At 39.2% G+C, this 23,724-nt stretch overlaps 1 protein-coding gene across 3 annotated transcripts in view; it reads left to right on the top strand.

Moving 5' to 3' along the window:
• WDPCP (WD repeat containing planar cell polarity effector) overlaps positions 1-23,724 on the top strand; it is a 158,192-nt gene that overhangs the window by 31,462 nt on the left and 103,006 nt on the right. For all 3 annotated transcript variants that reach the window (XR_008974053.1, XM_057423340.1, XM_057423338.1), the window contains exons 3-5: positions 20,328-20,412; positions 22,083-22,127; positions 23,107-23,157. Coding sequence is in view for 2 of the 3 variants with exons in the window: in XM_057423340.1 (XP_057279323.1) it covers positions 20,352-20,412; positions 22,083-22,127; positions 23,107-23,157 (157 nt within the window). In the remaining variant the exon portion in view is untranslated. The remainder of the gene's footprint in view (positions 1-20,327; positions 20,413-22,082; positions 22,128-23,106; positions 23,158-23,724) is intronic.

Genomic DNA, 23,724 nt, shown 5'->3' with positions numbered 1-23,724 from the left:
TGGCAGCACCAACAGGCATTTTGCCATTACCATCTGAAAGCTCATTACACTTGCTTGCTACCAGTCAGTTGTGAACTAGTTGAATATTGAGAAACAGCTGTTGGGACTGTTGTGGAAATTTCTGGTGCTTTTGGGGAGGAGGCTGCTGTGAAATGCAGCAGCGGTGGGGATGTTTCATAGAGTGCTCAATGTGCTTAAGTGGCATTGGGAAGACAAAAGTACCCATCCTCTCTTCCCTTTCCCCATTACCTTATGTAAAACAAAATTTTTGATAGGAAAGAATATTTTATGGAATGCCACAAGCACACAGCATCAGATATAGACGAATATATGTAATCCCTCCAGATGATACGGCCAAGTACCGATGTCAACAGTTTAATTTCTCGGAGTAAACCCCTGCAAAATGTCTTGATGCTGTAGTATGTTGTCTTGAGGCAGGCTCCCGGGAGATGTTGAAAACTGTGTTCAGAAAACCACTGGACAAACTAAAAAGAGAGAGTACTGCTGCTGTTTCCTAGGACATCATCCCTCTCTGGGGTTGTAGCAGTGGAAAGGGAACAGCAGCTTTGAACCATTGGGAAGGACATGCTGGATACGGCAGCAGGCATACGCAAGTCTTTGCCTTTTATTTTCTCATGATCTGTAGGTGTGCAAAAGACATGGCTGCTGTAATGTTCGTGTTTCTCATTGTACCAAAAAGAGACATTCCTGTTTGTCTTACAACACTTTAAAGAGGGAGGCTTGAGCTAGTCCGTGTAGTCTTGAAGCTGTGGAGGGCTTACAGGTATGGATACAAGACATGCTCAGATGTGGAGCAGTGCACTGAGGGATGAAACATGACAGGCTGCTTGAAGAATAGGTAGGAATGTGTCTGTAAAAGCAGAAAATCATCAAACATTCTCTATAAAATTATTTCTTTTCACTTAGAGTGACATAAAACATCAAAAATTTAGCTCAATTAAAGTATGAGGACATCACTTCAGGGAGGTCAGCTTAAGTGCCCTATCTATTTGAATGTCTTTTTTTTAGACAAACCCTGTGTTCTGGTGATTGCCCTTCCTCATAGATGTATGGCTTCACTAGAGCCATACTCATTTGGCAGAGTTTTCCCATGACTGCTCAATAATAGTACAGAGGGAAACCCACAGAGAATTAATCCAGTCATGGTTGTGCTAATTTCCAAAGAAGCATGTGAAAATAAGGGGAGTTTGTAATAAATGCAATATAAAACCTGTTTACATGACTGATTCCCCTCCCCACCCCCACCAGCCTGACCTTACCTCATTCCAGATTCCCCAGTTCTAGCTGAAAGCATTTTTGTGAAGAATGCTACCAGGAAAGTTCCTTTTTTTATCTTGGCTGTGAAAGGCTTGTATGAAAGACCTTTCAATGGAAAGAGCGAATCTGTCTAAATATGTTGCTATCGAAAGATGATTGGTTTATAGTCATGTAGTTTGGTGTTCTAAAGTGGACTACACATTTAATCTTTGACCTAGAAATGATTTTAAGAGTCTGCACATAAGCTAAAAGAAGTTCTATCTAAACACACCATCTTCAGCTCCAGGTATAACCGGGGTGATTGTGGATTTTCTGAGTGTATTTTCTCAAATATGGTTTCACTACATAATTTCAGGGGGGTTTCTCTCCATTTCACTGGTATGTTATTTTCAGATAAAACACTCTGCACAGACTCCATGTAAATAATTTTCTGGTTCTGTACTCAAGGAGTTAGACTAGACTGTCCTCTTGGAGCTTACAGTGCTAACACTCTAATAAACTATTTCTAGGGAAGATGCAGACAGTTGGGTATTATACCTGACCTATTCTATTCTGATCTCTAAGAATAGTAATTTTCAGGAATTGAAGAGTCTTACTGAAGATTTATTTCCCAAATTTTAGCAAATGAATGTGGTTTGAAATGATTAATTGACTTAATAGATTGAGACATATCTGAAATGCCTGGGAGAGACTCAGTATAGTAAAAGGTCAACATTATTATGGGCAGTTGCAGCCCTCAGATAAATAAAGCACTTATGCATGTACTTTAATACCAGTGAAGCCAAAAATCTATAAACATGAATTTTAGTGCTTTGGCAAATAAGTTGTTTTGGCACTTTGGCACTTTGTTTATACGCTGTCATGGAGCTTGAAATGATGTGCTCATCTAGGCAAGTAGGTTTCCAAATAAAAATTGTAGAACCAGCAAGGAACTTGCAAGTGAAAGTTGAAAAGATGACAGAAGGATCACACACACACACACACACACACACACACACTTTTCAGAATCAGAGTACAGCTTCTGGTTTTGATCTTGGAAACCCTTCCCAGCTTTATATTTTCATAGTTGATGTTACAAACATTCTCCACTGTATTTAGATGGTGACTCAGCCACTGCTTGCAGAGGCTTCTCTTGCTCTAGTTGCATTTTGTCTTTCTGTATGTATAGAGGATACTTTTCACTTCTTTTGGACTAATAACTTTCCTAAATACTTTCTTTTCTTCAGAAATGTAAACACAAATACATGATGTTCTTAATGATACAAAGCTTCAACTTGTGCAATGCATCTATAAGACAAATCCAACTCATATTACTTTAGTAAAATATACAATTAACTAAACTCAGTGTTTATGCAGTAAACATGCACTTTGGATAATCTTTTCAATGAGGATAATGCAGACATTACACCCATTATGATATGTAGAAGACAATCCATGGGGGGAAAAGATACATGTGTGTAAGTCAATTATTTGAGAATAGAGTCCCTCATTTCTTCAGGCTCTATAAAAGAATTTTGGCATCCGCACATATTTATTTTAGAGATATAGGGGTAAATCTTCAGCACGGAGCATGGGGAGTTGACCATGAAACATTCATTAACGTTAATGGGATTTCTATGGCTAATTCCCCACACACACTGGCTGAAAATTTAGCCCAAAGAGATTTGAAAAGTGATGTTGAGAAGCAAGTTGGTCAGCTAGCCTCATTACTTTCATGTTATTAACTGCTCTATCTGCCAGTGAGATATTATACTTAACAGTTAATAAAGGACTGTGTGCTAAATACAGATTCTAGTGTGGAAGTAAATATTGCAGGCATATGAGCAAATTCAGGGTATTTTCAGGGAAAAAAAGTCTGAAAAGCCATAGAATAGAAGGAAAAAAATATATTAAGGCATATTTTTAGACAGCAGAAATCATTTACATTTCCAGTATCTCAGTGCACCTTTAGCTTTTTTAACTTAGTATTCTGATATTAGGATCGAACTACAGAGCTGACTGACTCTGCGCAGGGGGTTGGACCCAATAACATCCATGTTTCTTCCAGCCTAATTTATTGTGTGGTTTGAACTTAGAGCATTTTTCTAAAGCCTTTTGGGACTAGTTTTCTTTTGTAAAAGTTAACTGAGATAAGATAGGAAAATCAGTTTCTGTTTATCTTAAAGTTGTGAAGAATAGTTAAAACCTGGGTGAATGTAAAAAGCTGTTTCATCTACTAAATTGAGAATATTGTTTCTAAAGGAAATACAGGCTCTAATTTAAAAAGTTTATCAGATTTATGTTGCTCTTTTTTTGTGTTAAGGATGTGCAACACAGAATGTATGTGAAATGTGAGTATGTGTGTGCATGCGTGTGTATACTTACATTTCTATTTCTCTTGTGTCTTGGCAGTCTCCCTTCCTTTTTAGGAGAGCTGCTAAACTGATTTCCCAGTTGCTATAGAGAGCAGTGAGTAGACAGCCATTAGAGGGTGCTTCTGCACCAAGAAGATTTGTTTTCTTAAAACCCAATTTACTTAACTTTCAAGTATCTTTAGATTTAATGAAGAATCATTTTATGTTTCCTAGAATTACCCAACTTCTTCTTTAATTTGTATTACTTCATGATTACTATTCTTGGAATTCAGAGGATTAAAATGTGGATAACTAAAGGTGATTCAGAGAGGGTGAAGTGATTCAAAGCAGCAAAATTATTGCATTTTGTAATCGTTATGTAAAAAACAGAAAATACACCCAGACCTCATGCAAGTGAGAAATGGGCTGGTCTCTTACCTAATTACTGACAGAAATGAGCATTTGTATGTTATAGCACTTACAATATTTCTATATCTTTTAGAAATGGATTAATTCATTATAACTCTACTCAGGTATTTGCAGCAACAACAGTAAAACAGATGCACTTTGCAAATTTCTGCCATTGCTAGTAAAGATAGTGAGAAAAGGTTTTTTTCTCCTCCAAATCTTCATGATTACTCATTAAGTAGCAAACTTTAAAATGGTATGTCTTTGCTGTTAGCATGTGCAGACAGCAGAGTAGGGAACTGGTTTTATGGCCATTCATCCCAGTAATACCATTTTAAAGTCTGCGCTCCTGACCCAGCACATTGGTGCAAGGTGGGTGAAGGAGAATGGAAGTAGGAAGATTTCTAAAAGAAAAATTATGCTGTTATGGAATCAGTTCCTAAGATTGATTGAATAAAAGTCATTAAATTTCCAAAGTGGCGATTAGTACGAAACAGAACATCTTGGTTATATACCCAGTAATGTCTAGATCATGAACGCTTAGCAAAGAAATCTGCCACCTGTGAATCTTTGTCAAAGCCAACCCATGGAGATGGTGGTTGTGAAAATCCTCCTCCTGGAGAAGCTGATACATCTTTGCACAAATTTTCAGATTCAGGTTAATGGTTTAACTGCTCTTGAAAGCTTTTAAAACTTCCAGAGACCTTCTCTAGTAAAATGTTGACTGATGCCTGGAGGAATTGGCACTGAGCTCAGAAAGGGGAGGGATAAAAATCTTCTTCAGGAGCTTCTTAAGAAGCCATGTAACCTCCTAAGCATTAAACAAAATGGATAGCAAAATGTCTCTTCAGACATAAGCATCTCTGTTTTAATTGCACCTGTACATGTTGATATGTTCATAGTACCATATTTGTATTGAGGACTGCTGATACTGCTGTCTCCATTATTACATATACATCACTTAGATATCTTTCCTGAGATTGCAAGGGCCCTTCTCAAAAGGTAGTGTTTATGTTGCAAGAACACATGCAATTAAAATCTGCGAAGCTCCCTAACATCATACTCCCTAATAACTTGGGAATTTAGTATTTGCATATATATTTAAGTAATATAAATTTCAAGACCAGTGGGTGTGCTTTGTGAAGCTGACATGCATTCTTATATAGCTAATTTTATTTTACTTCTTCCAAGAGATTGTACAATACTTATTTATGCTTCTTTTAGCTATTAAAAGGTATAATTCTTTTTCTTACTACCTCAACTGTCTAGTTCAGGCTCAAGCCATTTTTTTCTAACTTGGGAGTAGAATCTAGGCAAAAGTAAAACATCTTTCTTAAGCGTAGACAGAATAGTTGGGTATTGTGAACATCTTAGAATCATGGAATCGTTAGGGTTGGAAAGGACCTTAAGATCATCTAGTTCCAACCCCCCTGCTGTGGGCAGGGACACCTTACACTAAATCATATCACCCAAGGCCTCATCCAACCTGGTCTTGAACACTGCCAGGGATGGAGCATTCACAACCTCCCTGGGCAACCTATTCCAGTGCCTCACCACCCTAACAGGAAAGAATTTCCTTCTTATATCCAACCTAAACTTCCCCTGTTTAAGTTTGAACCTGTTACCCCTTGTCCTGTCACTACAGTCCCTAATGAAGAGTCCCTCCCCAGCATCCCTATAGGCCCCCTTCAGATACTGGAAGGCTGCTATGAGGTCTCCACGCAGCCTTCTCTTCTCCAGGCTGAACAGCCCCAACTTCCTCATCCTGTCTTCATACGGGAGGTGCTCCAGTCCCCTGATCATCCTCGTGGCCCTTCTCTGGACTTGTTCCAACAGTTCCATGTCCCTTTTATGTTGAGGACACCAGAACTGCACACAGTACTCCAAGTGAGGTCTCACAAGAGCAGAGTAAAGGGGCAGGATCACCTCCTTCAACCTGCTGGTCACGCTCCTTTGGATGCAGCCCAGGATACGGTTGGCTTTCTGAAGCTGGCTCATGTTCATTTTCTCATCAACCAACACCCCAAGTCCTTCTCCACAGGGCTGCTCTGAATCTCTTCTCTGCCCAACCTGCAGCTGTGCCTGGGATTGCTCCGACCCAGGTGTAGGACCTTGTACTTGGCATGGTTAAACCTCATGAGGTTGGCATCAACCCACCTCACAAGTGTGTCAAGGTCCCTCTGGATGGCATTCCTTCCCTCCAGCGTATCAACCGAACCACACAGCTTGTTGTCATCGGCAAACTTGCTGAGGGCGCACTCAATCCCACTGTCCATGTCAGCAACAAAGATGTTAAACAAGACCGGTCCCAACAGTGAGCCCTGAGGGACACCACTCGTTACTGGTCTCCAGCCGGACATGGAGCCATTGACCACAACTCTTTGTGTGCGGCCATCCAGCCAGTTCCTTATCCACCGAGTGGTCCATCCGTCAAATTGATGTCTCTCCAATTTAGAGACACGGATGTCGTGTGGGACAGTGTTGAATGCTTTACACAAGTCCAGGTAGATGACAGCTCTACCCCTGTCCATCAGTTCTGTAGCCCCATCATAGAGGCCACCAGATTGGTCAGGCAGCATTTCCCCTTCGTGAAGCCATGCTGGCTGTCACCAAGCACCTTGTTGATTTTCATGTGCCTTAGCATGCCTTCCAGTAGAATCTGCTCCAAGATTTTGCCAGGCACAGAGGTCAGACTGACTGGTCTGTAGTTCCCTGGGTCATCCATTTTCCCCTTCTTGAAAATGGGGGTTATATTTCCCTTTTTCCAGTCATCGGGAACTTCACCTGACTGCCATGATTTCTCAAATATGATGGCCAGCGCCTTCGCAACTTCATTCGCCAGCTCCTTCAGGACCCGCCGATGGATCTCATCAGGATCTTTCTATATAAATTTGGAGCTTTTGAATGAATACAAGTGATGACTGGTAGTATGTAAGTTCTTTGAAAATATTAGTCATTTAAGGTTATGTCATGTGTTGTTTTGAAGGTAATTGTTTATAGATTTTCAAAGAGATCTTTACATTAGACCTATGACAACAATTTAACAAAGTACTAAGAAATTATGCAATATCGCAGTTCAGACAATGCCCAGCAAACTTTAACCCTAATGTGATAAGTGTGTTTGGTACTATTCATAGAACCATAGAACAGAACACTTCCAGGGATGGGGCATTCTTGAGCAAACCTTAATAGTACTGTAATTTGAAAGAAAATACTCGTGCACGCACTCTGCTATGGACTTGGGACAATCAACCCCATAATAGTTTTTGGTCTGAGCTGAATTATAACAGGACTCAATATTAATTTACAAACTTTTTTTAAATGAACCAGATGGGTTTTTCTGCTAGCAGCGTGTTTAAGTAGCCGTTGAGTTCATCACTGGTATTTTAATATTAGAACGAGATAGGTAAGAATGACTGGTTAACCGAAAACAAGGAGTCTGCCTAATCTTATTCTTTAGTAAAGTAATTACTCCTCCTGTTATTATACTTTATAATTTTAACAGATTTTGGAGGGTTGATTCTCTCAATAAACATGTCTTATATTAGCAAGAACTGCTTTGTATTAATTATTTTCAACAAATACCATAAATCCATCTGCTAATGATGGGAGTAGAGCTAATAAGCATTGTAATGAAAAGAAAGGATAGATGGTCAGATATACTGGGTATGCTAACTTGTTACTAAAGGTAGTAAGGATGAACTTAATTATGTCAGTCTTGTCTCCTTCATATCTGTCCACTAGGAAAACAAACTCAATATACAGCTGGACAAGTTAGACAGTAAGCCTGAAGCCAGATAGTGCATCACCAGTATTATCTAAAATATAGGTGGTTATTTCTGTAGAGAACCAATTCATGTTTCTCTCCATAATTCAGCTACGTATTGGGAAGAATCTGCGAGCTAGCTGGTCATCTCTGAAGTAAGGAGTTGACTGAAAGTCCATTTGACATTTAAAGAAGATTATAGAACATAAAATGTACAAATTCTACCAGTGTATTATTCTGCAGAATTAAGAAGGACTACTAGCCTATGCTGACCAGAAATTAGAACAGTCACATATATTCTTTCCAGATGTGAAACTGGGCTTGGAGAATTTAATTACCTCTACATCAGAGTCAGTATCTAGTTTGTCCTGAGCTAACAGTTGGACTTGATGATCTCTTTTCCAACCTTTGACTCTATGTAAAATAAAGATACTGTATCATTCTGCTTTTTGAGGCAGATGAAGAGACACCTAACAATCCAGTGGTTATGGTATTGTTACAAGAGGAAAGTTTTCCTTCGGAAGCGTTTGATGATACCTGTTATTTGTGTGATCTCTTGCAGATCCTGAAACTCAGTTCATCAAACTATGGATACTCTGATTTATAGGGATGGTGCTGGCAGTTACTAAATCTATTGTAGGACAGGTTTAAGACCAAAGCTGTTTAAAACACTGGTCAAAGGCAACCGCAGGTGTCTTAATGACAGCTTGTCTTACTCTACTCACATAAAAGGTAGACTGAAGCTGGACTGAGTTTTCAGCCTTTGAAATGCTTGTGTTAGTACTATAGTCAGTTTGGGACCCCTACACAGTCACTGGAAGAGATTCAGCCCATCATATTTTTCCTTAATGCATACGTTCTTGGACAGCCCTTAGCCACTGTGATAGCAGAACACTGTCACGTGGCCATCAGTCTTATAGACAGCAGTCTGGCAACCTGGACAAAAGGCAGGATTACCTTGGATTCTTCAGCAGATTCAGAAAGACTGCATCCTGTTTGGCCACATTCAGATCAGTATCACTGTCAGAGACATGAATGCTTAAAAAGAGGAGCTCATGTAGTGAGTAAACTGATGAATTAACTGAGCACCTCACATTAATTCTGTTTGGCAGGAAAATTTTCTTTTGGTTTTGGTAACTGGATTGCTTAAATTATAGTTTTTTGATCTTTCTCCTCCTTCTGTATCTCTCCAGCTCCCCCCTCCCCAACTTGCTGTTTGTCTCATACTGTGAACTGGACCTAGTTTGTTTATATTTTTTAATACAGGAGATTTCTGAAACTACCTGCACTTACAGACCAAATACTTTACTCCCATGGCTCTCCTAAGAGTAGTAGAGTAGTTTGTAGTTCACAACAGAAATCTGTATACATTTTGTTTTATATATGATCCCACCGCTCAACAGTTTCAGATGTGATTATGGAAATGTTTAAACAAATGCATTTTTTTCTTCAAAGTTATTTTCCCTAATGCATATCTGCATAATTAGAACAGAGCATAAACTATACTGTAGCATTACAATCAGAAATTAATTATTGTAACATGAAATTCTCATTTTTGTCTTTCCTAACTGAAAAGGTGAGTATGGCTTAAAATTGAAAAAATATTAGTCCTTTTCATAGAAACCTGTTTGAAGATCATAAAGGAGTACAAAAGAAGAAAAGCTTTTTGTTTGTGTTTGCAATCAAATTTTTCTTAAAAGGAAGGCTGACACATACAGGCATTGTAGGGTTTTTTAATATTACATTGAAGTAAGCAAGATACAAGTCTCATTGGATTAACTGGAATTCAAGTATATCAGACACCCCCCACCCCCCCACTTAAAAACAAATGCTTGTAACAAGAAGCTCAATGAGCCTTGTAAATGGCTATTCAAAGGTGATTTTCAAATATTAGTGAAGCTTAATTTATTGCTTGCCTATTTTATTGCCTGCTTCAAAACAATAAAGGTCAATGTAAAGAAGCTCCTGAAAGTTATTAAAATGGCAAAACATTCTGAAAAAGAATACAAAAAATGTGTTTAAGGGTGTTGTAGATGTAAGATAATCAATCTGGTCTAGTAAGTTTATTCAGCTCATACAGTGTACTCGGATGTATACCTCTGGTTTTAAAGACACCTTGGAAATTTACAAGATTTGTAAATCACATCAAAGTGTTTGCCAGCATGCTTTTTAAAATTCTTTAAATAAGTTCTCAGTTAACGTGCATAGGATAAAATGTTAAAGGCAAGAGCTGTACAGTTCAGTGAGAAAATTGTTGGTGCAGCACATAAAAGGAAAACTAAACAAATGTTCATGCTGTATTTTCAGTACTGCACTGAAATTAACCTTGCAGGTCTGTTTAGTAGTTTGATAGCTAAATCTGAAATAGTGCACAAAAACATAGATGAATCTGATTTGTTTAGGGGCAAATATAGTTAAAATTCAGATTGAACTATAGTTAACTCATTGCTTTGGACTTAACTATTGTTCTGATTGCTATTTAATAGCAGCCCATGCTGCAAGGCCAGTTGATGAACTAAAATGTCTATTCATAGAAGCCTAAGTGGAAAGAAACGTTTCAGATCTGTTGCTGTAAACACATACATTTACATAAACACATACATTTACATAATTAATTTCTGATGTGATCTGGTGTTCTCACTTTAAAGACCTGCTGATGTAAACCTTCCTTGCAAAAAGGAGTTGCAACAATAGTAGGGCAGCAGAGCAAGGACTCTTCCTGTGCTTGAACAATTTGCTAGTCTTTTCACCTTGTGTCTGCTTAGCGTAAAAAAAAAAAGAGATTTTGTTATCTTCTCTTTTGGCTAACAGTAAGAAATCAGTGTTATGAGATTTTATGACCTACTGACTTTTAGTATTGAAAAATTGCTTTATTTGCAGCAGCAATCACTATCTAAAAGAATAGAGTAAAACAGTTTGACATTTAGTACTTCTGTAATTACCTTTTGTCATGTGTCAGCACTGGATATCTGTAGTTCGGATCGCTTATCTGCTATCTGGTTTATATAAAGGCCTTCAGGGTCTTCATCAAAATGTGCATGTGAACTTTTCACTCTGTGAAGTAAAAACGCAGGTCAATTATATCTATTTTCTATGACCTTCTTAACTTTTCACACCCACTCTGCCAGAGAGTTGTTATGGATTGTAGTACTTGCCTACAGTATCAATTGGAGAATGATTCCTAGCTTCATTAGTGTTGTCAGAGGTGTGGCTGGTACATAAACTAGGTGTCTTCTTGACAAACAGCATTGCCACCTTCAAATTCATTCTGTTTCGCTGCTGTTAATCTTATTATCTTTCAGTTAATCAATAGCTGTCTTTCACAAGAGCGTACCAATAATACATATTGGAAGCACACCCCTGAAGGTAGGATTGAGAGTAGGATGGTTTGGGCAGTAGGCAAGGGTTTTGTTTCTGATCCTGTCATTATCTCCTTGGGTGACAACTCAGCAAAATTTGTGCCTTGGTTTTGACACATGACTAAGCAATTAGGTGGCAACAAGTTACCCCCATATAAATTTCCTGTAGCATTTCTGCACGTGTCCTTGGACTTAGCACCCCTCTATCTAGCAGAGTTTTTGTTCAGAACTCAGAAGATGAACTTGGCTAGAGCTGTCTCTCAGCCAATTCACATCTTGAACAATGGCCTGTATGGCCTTCCTTTGCCCACATAAAACTAATCTGATTTTAAATAATAATATCTCAAACACTGGTGTTTAATATTAATATAAATTAAATCTGGCGGCAGTTTTTTACAGTTACTGTTTAATGACATGATCCTGCTGTGAGCTTTTCCACAGTAGGTGGAAAAAGAGAGCATCACCGCAGAACTGGTTTCAAGATTAGGGCCTCAACTTTCTGAATCCAGTTAAAATAGTTGTATATAAATGTATTAAGCCCAAGGTAATTGCACAAGAAGAAATCCTAACTGATAGCAACTGGAGATAATATGTTTGTTCTGTTTTACAGTGTTAACATAGTTTTGGTGTTCTTAGTATGTAGTCTTAATGTTTTTAAGGAGCTATATATGTGTTTTGCAGTTAAATATGCGAATATCCTAAAATATGAAAACTCTGTAACTATCATTGAAAAAAAAAAAAGGATGATTTTCAGACTCACAAAGCAGTAAAACAAACCTCACAAAAATCAGTTCAGTGGAGCATGATAAAACTTCACAGCATATGGAAATAAATCTACAATGTATAATTTTCGTGCCAGAATTCTTGAGTTATCAGATAATGTATTTCCTTTCAGTGATTATTCTGCAAGCCATATTTAGGCCTTTCTTACAATAGAAACCTCACTGTGTATTTCAATACAGAGTGCTCTTGTGTGTTGTTCACCCATCTACAGAACAGTTTTCCTCTTTAGATTGGGGAAGTTAGAATAAGGAAAAGAATTTGCTTCATTCATGTGTTAAGGCAAAAATATTCTGAGTCATCGAAGTCTGAAGAGACAGATAATAGCACTGAAGAGAAAGTCAGTTGCAACAGTAAATATTTGCCCAGAATAAATACAGCAACAGTAAATACTTTCCTAGGATTTTTAGATTTATGATAGTTTAAAACTTGCTAGCTGAAACTATTTGTAAACCAATATTATAATATGAATTATTATGCACTGAGTGGATTTATAAGAGTATGCCTGTATTTCTGCTACTTAGAATCAGAAGTTGGTCTTACAGACAGAGGAACTGATTTTCAATTATACTGCAAAATCTACACTTCTTTTCTCAGTGGACAAGGGATTGAAAGAAGTAAATAAATATAAGAGTAAAGCCAACTGTGCTACTAAGGATAGCAAAGATCTCAGGTGAGGAGTTTCAGTCCCAGGAGTAGCTGTGAATAGGGGCTCAGAAAAAGTAGCTGCAGACGAGGAGGGATCTGAGTTTCATAATCATCTAAGAAAAAGAGAAGAAAAAGAAGATGAGCCCAAGCCTGCTCATGAAGGGGAAAGTGACATACTGCAGTGATAATCTGGAAGCAGAGGGGTGTTGGTGAGATACCAGTGGACCAGCAGCAAGAGGTTTAGTTATGGATGCCAAGTGGAGCAGAAAGAATGGGGACTGCCAAAAGCCGTCTTACAGTTGCTGTTACAAAAGAACTGGTAACCCATTTGATCCAAATTTTATCAGGTCAGTCTTTTGCTTTATGTAGCCACAGCATTTTTTATCTAATTTTGAATGATAGAACAGCGCTCAGTGTTGTGGTTAACCACAATCTGACTGTAAATGGGACTCTGACCCTGACTGCTGTTTATTATGCACTGCAGAGCTGCTATTTACAATACACATATCTCAGATTTGCCAGTAAGTAGTGAAGGATGAAGACTAGAACCTCTACTTATCAGAAAATTAAGTTAAATTTCCACAATTAAGGGAATGAAACAATGAAACATTTAAGAATGAAGTGCAAATAGCTTATTTTCTGCATAGGTGATAGAATTGCCAACCTGTGTAATCCAAAGAAAGGATTGCACAGTGGGAGGATGGATCAGAATTCCATCTTTGCATCCATTTAACTTTCAACCAAATTAAAACTAGGCCATTCTGTCCGATTTCTACCATGTCTTAAATCCAAACATTTGTGAAATTTAAGTGTTGTGGCTCAAAATTCAGAGCTGATCTTAACCAATGAACCCCTTGAGCTAAGGCCTTGAAACTTGATCAGACTTCTATAGTCACTAGGTTTCTGCACAGGAGCAAGAAATTGTTCACACATGCATTTGGGCCAATGTCACAGATGAGAAGTAGCCTGGTTACTCTCTTGTATCCATTACTGAGAAACAAGTACATTTGACAGTTCACCAAGCAACAGCCCTAAAGAATTCCTAATGATCTCCACCTGCCTGGCTGACATGAGCTTTGTGCTTATCTTTTGTGCAATAGCGGTGTAGCACATACAATATGTGCTCTTCACAATCCCGAAACATTTACCTACCGCCTGCCACCTTTCCTTTCCCCTCTCTTCTCTACTTCCTCCCCATGTTTGCAGCACTCATGGCCACCATGCCACCACTGTCTTCCACAGGCTTTGTTAGATCTTCCAGCTTGGCAAGAAACAACGAGCTCTGACTGGGCTAGATCTACAGGTTTCACCAAGACATGTGATTAAGGCCTGAGTTATCCCTACATGTCCCTCGGTTTTGGTACTAAGACAATCTTTCCTAGTGCTCGCCTGCAGATTTGCATAGCATTTGCAGGAATTACCTATTTTGGAGAATTTCTTTTCTGAGAAAACAAGCCAGAAGATTAGATTTAGCTTTATCAATGGATTAAAAATGAAAAAAAGGTTAGACTGACACACAGACAAGAGCATAATTTTCTTAAGAAACCAAATTAAAACTATTAATACATGTGTATAAATTTAGCAGTTTGATTTCTTTGCTGGTGACTTTTGGTGGAATAAACAGTCAGTGTGAAGGAAGAATCTGGATTGTTTCTGCTTAAAGCCAGAATACAAAATGAAGTTTTATAAATTCTCATTATTTTACTTACTTTATTTCTGTTTATGTTTATTATATATTAAACAGGCTATGGCTTCATTCAAGTGTATAAAGTGGACGCCTATCTTGTAAGATTGAGGGAATATTTTGCAACCATTATCTATGGGAACATGACTGAGAAAAAGATTTGCCAGTATATTTTTAAATGAATAATTACATTTTAAGTTGATGTGGCTAAAAATGTCAAAGATAGTTTATTTAAAATTTTATTTTACATGCTCTACACAAAGAAATTGTTGGATCAACTTAAAGCATACAGGTAGCTACTGATCTAATGCACATAGTTTGATCTAAACTTTATCTTGCAGTGTCAAATACTATGTTGTGAGTCTTATCTGTGCTGCAGGGAGTTTCTCTCCTTGGTGAAGGAGAAATTGGTCATGAAGAGGAGAAAAAACCAGACAATGATTTCTGCTGCAAATATGATATCGTGGAAACATAGAATCTAAGTTCTAGGATGAATTGATAACTTACCTTGTTTTTTGAATGTTTGGTGTCTGAGTTAGAAATCAGACATTCGGAATGAGCGGTAGCAATGCCAGAGATAGTAAGTTAACATTGGAGGAAGGGAGGCAGAACTAGGATTGTGAGTAATCTGTTACGGAGCCTTTAGCTAGCAGAGCTATTGTGTAATTAATCCAAAGTCAAATGAAAAAAATATGTATTTTTCTGAAGTAGAGTCCATTGTGTCTATTGCATTTTCCATTTCACTGAAAAAAATGTGAAGTCGGAGGAAATGAAAGGATGGCCTGTGCTGATTTTTGTAAAATAATTCCTGGTACAGTATTTTTTGGTAAGAAAGTCTGACACCAAGAGCAAGTAGTGAAATTAGATTCTGCAGCGTTTCCTTTTATTTAGGCATTTAGTCCTAGAGCATCTGCCCAAACCCACATCTGAAGCACCTCATCTAGCATGTGTACATATGTAATTGCAGTAGCTTTCTAACTTTGCTGTGGCATAGAAATACCTGCTTTCTGACTGGCTTTGTATTTTACCTTGTTTCTACCCCTAGAAGTGTGTCTCAGACTACAGTGATATTTTGGAGGGAATCCCACTTGTTTATTACTCTTTTCACTAGGAATGCTGGATTTCTGGGAGCACATGGGCCCACCTTCAGTGATATGGGTAGGTGGCCATCAAATACTGTCATATAGCCTGGCACTTAAAGGATCTACTCTTGGAACAGCACTTGGGATATTGTGACACCAAGCCATGCCTCTAGCATGTAAATTACAGAGCTCAGATGGTCTGTTGTAGTCACCATTTCCTGTTCCATAGCTCTAGTTCACTCCTAACATGTTTTCAGAGGTTCATGTTCTTTGGATGCACTTGCCTTGGGAGCTGGGCATTGCCTTTCACAAGCACCCCACTCTCCCAGGTACTGTATGGAAACAGGTGAAATAAGCACAGTATCAGTGAACCACTCATGCAGTGCATATTTCCTAATTATTTGGCACAACAGCAGCTCTATGGAAGGTGTTGGAGTGGACCCTCGATGTCAGTTTCAGCATTTGTTGATGTTATGAAGTGGCCAGACAGTTATTTTCTGTATCAGTGGCTAAACAAAGATTTACTGAATTGGGGATATTTTTTTTAAACAAAGCACTCCTAACATGGGTACTAGAGCACAGTAACCACTGCAGAACATCTCCATTTGAAGATTGCTTTTACAACCACCAAAATATCTCTGCCTGCTGTTTGTGGAGACATTGTGAAAGCAGTTAGTGTTGCATGAATAGAAAAAGAACCAGCTATTAAATTGAATTCCAGTTTTGCCTTAACCATAGAGTTATTTTAAGGAGGTGATCCTGCCCCTCTACTCTGCTCTCATGAGACCTCACTTGGAGTATTGTGTGCAGTTCTGGTGTCCTCAACATAAAAAGGACATGGAACTGTTGCAACAAGTCCAGAGGAGGGCCACGAGGATGATCAGGGGACTGGAGCACCTCCTGTATGAAGACAGGCTGAGGAAGTTGGGGCTGTTCAGCCTGGAGAAGAGAAGGCTGCGTGGAGACCTCATAGCAGCCTTCCAGTATCTGAAGGGGGGCTATAAGGATGCTGGGGAGGGACTCTTCATTAGGCACTGTAGCGATAGGACAAGGGGTAACGGGTTAAAACTTAAACAGGGGAAGTTTAAGTTGGATGTAAGGAAGAAGTTCTTTACTGTAAGGGTGGTGAAGCACTGGAATGAGTTGCCCAGGGAAGTTGTGAATGCTCCATCCCTGGCAGTGTTCAAGGCCAGGTGGGATGAAGCCTTGGGTGATAGGGTTTAGTGTGAGGTGTCCCTGCCCATGGCAGGGGAGTTAGAGCTGGATGATCTTCAGGTTCTTTCCAACCCTAACTATTCTATGATTCTATGATTTTATGCCATTTTCCCCAAATTCTAATCAATTTCAAGAAGGGAGGGATGGAGTCCTTAAAGCTTAGTGGGAGGAATTTTTATATTTATTCACACCTACCTCTTTGCAATAGCAGGGCATAGCTCATGTAGTTAAAGGAACAGTGTCAATTCTGAGAGGTGCTTTCCAGATCACAAATCGTGGAATGGTTGGGGTTGCTTCCAACAGAGAAGGATGTCTTTGTTCTCATCATCCTCATCCCCGTTGTGCTGGAATATAATCCTGTGATAAATGGTGAGGTGTAGTTACATAACTCTGAAAGTTGGCAAGTATTTCTTCAAAAGGAAAGAAAAGAATTCCTCTGAGCAAAATATTCAGACTTTACAGTGCCATATTTTGTTACAGGAGCAAATTCTCTCATGTTTTTTTTTCTTTTTCCTTTTCTTTCCTGTAGTAGACTATAACTAATCAGAGCATATTTCAGATTAGAGCATAGATCAGATTAGAATGGACCATGTTTTGGTTCATGGAGGACTGTCTCCCATGGGAGGGACCTCATAGTGGAGCAGGGGAAGAGCGAGAAGTCCTCCCCCTGAGGAGGAAGGGGCAGCAGAAACAGTGTGTGATGAATTTGCCACAACTCCCATTCCCTGTCCCTCTGCATTGAGGGTGGAGAAGGCAGAGAATTGGGAATGAAGTTAAACCGAGGAAGAAAGGAGGAGGGGGGGGAACTTGTTCGTAAGATTTGGTTTTATTTCTCATTATACTACTGTGTTGTGATTGGTAATAAATTAAGCTGATTTCCCCAACACGAGTCTATTCTGCCTGTGGTGATAATTTCTGAATGATCTCTCCCTGTCCTTAATCTCAACCCGTGAGCCTTACACTGTATTTTCTCTCCCTTGTCCCGCCGAGAAGGGGAGTGGTAGAGCAGTTTTGGTGGGCACCACCACACCTTGTCCTCCGGGCAGATGTGCCTTCTCTCCAGTGAACTGATCATCTGCCAGTCAAGGGCTTGAGGGTTTTGTTTCAATCAAACCATGTTAAGATTTTGAAATGTTCACTGTATTTGTTAACTTTGTATCAGTGAGAGATTCTTTTCTAGGATCTATTGGCACTGGGGAATGCAAGTTTTTGTTTCACTTGCTAAAGTAAGAAAGTAAAAACAGAGAAAACAAGTAAGAAAATTATAACGTACAATCTCCTGTTACTGTAATACAAATGAAAAACGAGGGGCTGCCCTCATCCATATTTACACCAGAAATGGTTCCCATGTTCAACAGACGACCACGCTACAAATGTCTTCGCATTCTTTTCCCAAACTCATTCTCACCCAAGATGAAAGTATATTCCATTTACTAGACTGTGTTATGAGCTTTTATTTTTTCCTCTTTTTGATAAAACCATAGGATTTAGACTATTTGTACTTTTGGGAATCAGTGTAAAGAAAATGCTGTTTCCACTTGGTGCTATTTCAGTGGATTAGGCAGTGCATCAAAACATGCATATTAGCTTGAGTAGTAATACCTCAAGGTCTCAGCTCTGCTGGAACTATGATCACTTCCTTGATGCTACCTAAGGTTCTTGCACATATTTCTCATCAAAACCCTCTTGAGGTAAATGCCTGATACTCAATGTGGTTGGAGTTCTGCAATGAGCTTGTCATGGATTCATTATCTATGTGGCACTAATGGAAAGGAAATGAAGAGTCCACTTCAAAAAAGAAAAAACTTCAATACAGTTCTATACCGACAGTGGTTCTTGAGTGTGCTGTATCTGTGTAAACTCCCCTTCTGAGTCCAGCTTTCAGTGGATTCTAGGAAGAAGTGTAAGTAATTGGTCTGATGGCACATTTACGACTACAGCACTTCAGGATATTACTCAAGGACGTCCTGGTTACTGGGTCTCAGAAGATCCCAATGCTCCTCTGAAGGACAACACATCCTCTATTTGGAATATCTAGGTGGATTGTTCAGAAAACCTCAGCAAACAGTTTATAACTGCGGTCAATGTACCTAATATTGGAATTTGTATATTTTATGTGCTTCACAGCTGTTGTTTTGTCAGTTTTAATTGATTTAACGTAAATGCTCTTTTTTATTTAGAAAGACATCACTTCTTATATTTAGCAGTATAACTGATGTCCACAAATATAGGATAATAGAATCATAGAATCAACTAGGTTGGAAAAGACCTTCAGATTGTCAAGTCCAAGTGTTACCCCACCACTGCCAAGTCCACCACTAAACCATGGCAGTAAGGATAGACATCATGTTCAAAACTGTTTCTTCACTATATTGACCCTTCCCAATGTACAGTGTTTAAAAAATTTGGATTGAAAGTCAAACTTTCCTGTCTAAGCCAGATCTTTAAGCAGTGGCTTGACTTTAGCATATGCCAAGGTAATATCCATACAGTAAAAAGATATCATGTGTGTATAACAAGTATCAAGCATAAAGTTATTTACTTTAGTGAGAGCAGCTGTAAATTTAAACTAATGTTGACTTGTCTCTCTGTATGATGTACATAGACATATCTACGTTTCATACCCTAATTTTTCCCAGGCATTATTCATTTTATAGCAGTCAAAACCTACAACTTACATATAACCAAATATCATCAGTGCTAGGTTCTTCTAGTATTTTGTTTCCAAAGTACTTGCAGTTTCATTGGCGATAAAGGGTGTCCCTCAGGGATTGGTGTTGGGAACAATCTTGTTCAACATCTTCGTCGCTGACATGGACAGTGGGATTGAGTGCGCCCTCAGCAAGTTTGCTGATGACACCAAGCTGTGTGGTTTAATTGATATGCTGGAGGGAAGGAATGCCATCCAGAGGGACCTCGACACGCTTGTGAGGTGGGCTGATGCCAACCTTGTGAAGTTTAACCATGACAAGTGCAAGGTCCTACACCTGGGTCGGAGCAATCCTAGGCACAGCTACAGGTTGGGCAAAGAAGAGATATAAGAGGAGGACTTGGGGTGTTGATCGATGAGAAAATGAACATGAGCCAGCTTCAGTGTGCGCTTGCAGCCCAGAAAGCCAACCGTATCCTGGGCTGCATCAAAAGGAGTGTGACCAGCAGGTAGAAGGAGGTGATCCTGCCCCTCTACTCTGCTCTTGTGAGGCCTCACCTGGAGTATTGTGTGCAGTTCTGGTGTCCTCAACATAAAAAGGACATGGAACTGTTGCAACAAGTCCAGAGGAGGCCACGAGGATGATCAGGGGACTGGAGCACCTCCCATATGAAGACAGGCTGAGGAAGTTGGGGCTGTTCAGCCTGGAGAAGAGAAGGCTGCATGGAGACCTCATAGCAGCCTTCCAGTATCTGAAGGGGGCCTATAAGGATGCTGGGGAGGGACTCTTCATTAGGGACTGTAGTGATGGAACAAGGGGTAACGGGTTAAAACTTAAACAGGGGAAGTTCAGGTTGGATATAAGGAGGAAATTCTTTCCTGTTGGGGTGGTGAGGCGCTGGAATGGATTGCCCAGGGATGTTGTGAATGCTCCACCCTTGGCAGTGTTCAAGGCCAGGTTGGACGAGGCCTTGGGTGGCATGGTTTAGTGTGAGGTGTCCCTGCCCATGGCAGGGGGGTTGGAGCTGGATGATCTTCAGGTCCTTTCCAACCCTAACTATTCTATGATTCTATGATTAATTCTAATTAATTTGCTTATGCAATTTCTTTCCTTCTTTTGATAGTGCTAAGGCTCCATCTGCCACCAGATGTCTTTCTGCTTGACTGAGATGTTTCTGTGGTCTTTGAAGACTAACTTACATATTAAAGGTGAGCTGCTACCTGTTACCAAAACGAAACAGCAAAGCTTGTTAAGGAATGTTAAATTGATATAAAATTCTGAATGTCCAAATCAAGTGCTTTTTTACTTAGGAGAAAGAAAGAAAATTAGACAGCAAAATGGTATTTGAACTTGATCACCTTCTTCACTTATCATAGACCTGGAGCATCCTTTGAAGTGAAAAATGTTAAGATTGTATTTAATTGGATGCATTTTCCTTTTTCGGAAGCTATGCCGTACTTGACTGTAAGCTTCAGTTTAATGACTGGTTTAGGTGAATGAAGATCTATAGTCATGTGATTTGCAGAAGCATTGTGATTTATACTTAGTGTGAGCATAAAAAATTACTGCATGTTCTGGGTATTTTGTATGATTACTTGAAATTCTATACTTACAAGGTATATTTATTGTATTAATTGATTGTTCCAGGAGACACATGACTAATTACTATTATGTAGAAATCACCTTCATTCATCTTGCCTTGCTATTGCTAAAATACAATACTAAAAAACCACCCCACTAGTTTGTAAGTGGACCATATCAAACTATTATTTATGACACTTCATACCAATTATAGGGTATAATATTTTTCTTGAAATATTATTTTATTATTATTATTGACAATTCAGTTGAATATGAATAAATGTTTAGTTGAATGTTATTATTCAAATAGTGACTGAGTAAGTCTTGGCATCCCAAATTTGTGTCACAATTGTTCTGTTACAATACAAAAAAAAGGGCAAAAACTGTTTTATTGAAAAGTCTGATGGCTTAAACAAATACATAGTTATGATTTATTGTAATTAAAGGCATACTGTGGCCTGCTGTGCCTGTTTTCCACCTCTTACTTTCTTGCTTCCTCTCTGTACCTCATTCTAACGTCCTGAGGCAGAAGGCAGTACTGCTGTCTGCCATTGCAATGCCTTCCTTCATTCCTCCATGTACGGAATGTCTCATGGTATATCACTGTCTGAGTTTAAAAGAAGACAGACGCAGTGTCCATCCCATTATTTTAAAACAATGCAACATAAAGCCATACTTAGATCTACTTGGTGAAGCTTGCCATGGCACACCTAAGTATTTACCAGTCAGGAACTGGCTAGTGTGGCTTGCACCAAGGTAGCTGAAACATCCAAATTTCTTTGCCATGGGAGCCAGGTAGAGAATAATACCTATAGATTTAGAATATTGGATCCTTTGAAAGGGCAGCTTTATGAGTTCATGAATCTTAAGAAAATCCTATTGTCTTTAGCTCACCTGTGTCAGTCACCAGAAAACGTTTCAAGTTATTCTAAGGTACACTTTTCACCGTGATCCTTACCTTTCTTTGTGAACAATCATAAAAGATGCTCATTAGGAAGGTGATAAAAATACTTCTGCATGTTGGCAGCTGTAAGTGAATCAAAGTGTATGTGGAGGAAATGACAGCTCCAAATAAATATAAGGACCTGTCACATTCTCCTTCAGCCCTTGCTTGCTGGTTCTTGGAAGTCCTCCTGGTATTCAGACTATGTGCTGTAGTTTTTACGCTGTTGCTATGTTAACGCCTAACATTCTTCTCCAGCTGGATGAAATTGAGATGCTGAACTTTGCATTTTAAGTTGTGTTTTGTTTCTAGTGTCACATCCATAATTAAATACATTTACATTCAATTCTATAGATGAAGATATTGGGATTCACCAGTACTACGACAAGAAAGAAGCAGGTAAAATATAAATAGCCATAACTAAAACTAAACAAAACTTCCAGATGTTCAATCTTTGTTACTGACTGCTTGCTCTGAAAAGTGCAACTTCAAATTTCTTGTTAATATATTTATATATATATAAAAATAACTATATACATATATATGTACTTTGATAGATATTGGTGTATTTCGATATATATATAGATGTATGTTGATGTATTTTGGTATATATATCGATAAATCTCGATATATTTAGGTATATATCTCTGTATTTTGGCACTGTAAGGAAGCATTTTCTCTCCTAAGTTACGGCAGAGTATTTAGAAACCTTTTATTCCACAGGTGAAAAAAAAAAAAAAGAGGATATTTACATAAAAGCAACCTTTCTGCCATTGGAAACTTCAGTGGGATTCTAAACTCTAGGTTCTTGTACTGTATATTCTATTTTATGGCTGATCCAGCCCTTTCAGCCCGTTACACCGGCACCATGGTGAGGGGCGGTGCGGGCCGGGGCCGCCGCGGCGCTGCTGGGCGGCCGGCAGGGGGCGCCACGAGCGCGCTGGGCTGCAGGCCGGCTCCCGCGTCCCTTCCCGGCGAGCGGAGAGGCCGCGCAGGACGAGCGATCGGTTTCCTTCATCTGGTTAATCCCGTTAATCCTGGACGTTTCCCCATGGGCCACAAGGTCTGTTCGGCTCCAGCTACAGGTCCCTCTCGGCGGCCAGGCCCGTGAGCCGAGTTCCGCGGTCAGGAGGCAGTGCCGCCGGGGCTCGGAGGCTGCAGGCTCGGTGCCGCCGGCGCACCCGCTGTGATGTACAAGCCTTTCTTTCACTGCAAGTTTAAGATATCTGCCTCTCGAGGTGAAAAAAGCAGGGCTCTCTTAAGTTTTGGTGAATTTCTGCGTTTTATCAAACCGTGTGAATCTTCTCCCTAATATTAATATTTGCTGACAGCAGTTGTAAGGATTATCATTCATCTTTTCATCTCTTCTTTCCCTCAGCATCACAGATGAAGCATGGTTACTTAGAAGAGAAGCAAAAGCAAGTGGAATGTAAGGAGATTTTCTGAGGTTCTTGTTACAGCAAAACCAAAGCATTAATTTGAATTGGTGACCCCCCTGGAAGAGCATTAAAATCGCCTCAGCCTGTTTTCAGAGTAACTTTCTACACATACCATCTGAGGCAGGCAGTCACAGAACTACATGGCACAAAACAGTTGAAAAGTTGTAATTCTTTCCTAGTGTATTTGCAATCTGTTTTTTTCTGTGTTGCTAAGCATGGTTGTGTGTGTTGGTTCTCAAATCCATTGTCAAGAGGAATCACAAAAATAATCCAGATTTTTCCTTGTGAAATTTACTCAGCAGATGAGCAATAAACATTTCTCAATCGGCTCTTGAACTGAAATACCAAGTGCTTCATACCTGAAAATTATAGCTGAAATCCTTTCGGCCAAAATCAAATTCCAGGTTAATAATCAGCTGCCTTCATAGAATGCTTCCAGCTTCGAAACATTTACACTGTTCCTGCATTACCTGGTTAAAAGCAATTTCAGTTTATGCTCGCACACAGCAATACTGTGACAGTTTAAGATTTTTACACTAGTACAACTTTTCTTTAGC

Source organism: Pezoporus wallicus, unplaced genomic scaffold (genome assembly GCF_028554395.1).
Source record: "Pezoporus wallicus isolate ANWC-B61680 ecotype Strahan unplaced genomic scaffold, APGP_CSIRO_Pwel_v1 contig_4191, whole genome shotgun sequence".
NCBI lineage: Eukaryota > Metazoa > Chordata > Aves > Psittaciformes > Psittacidae > Pezoporus > Pezoporus wallicus.
The sequence above is the reverse complement of the archived record's forward strand: the minus strand, read 5'-3'. Positions and strand labels throughout refer to the sequence as shown.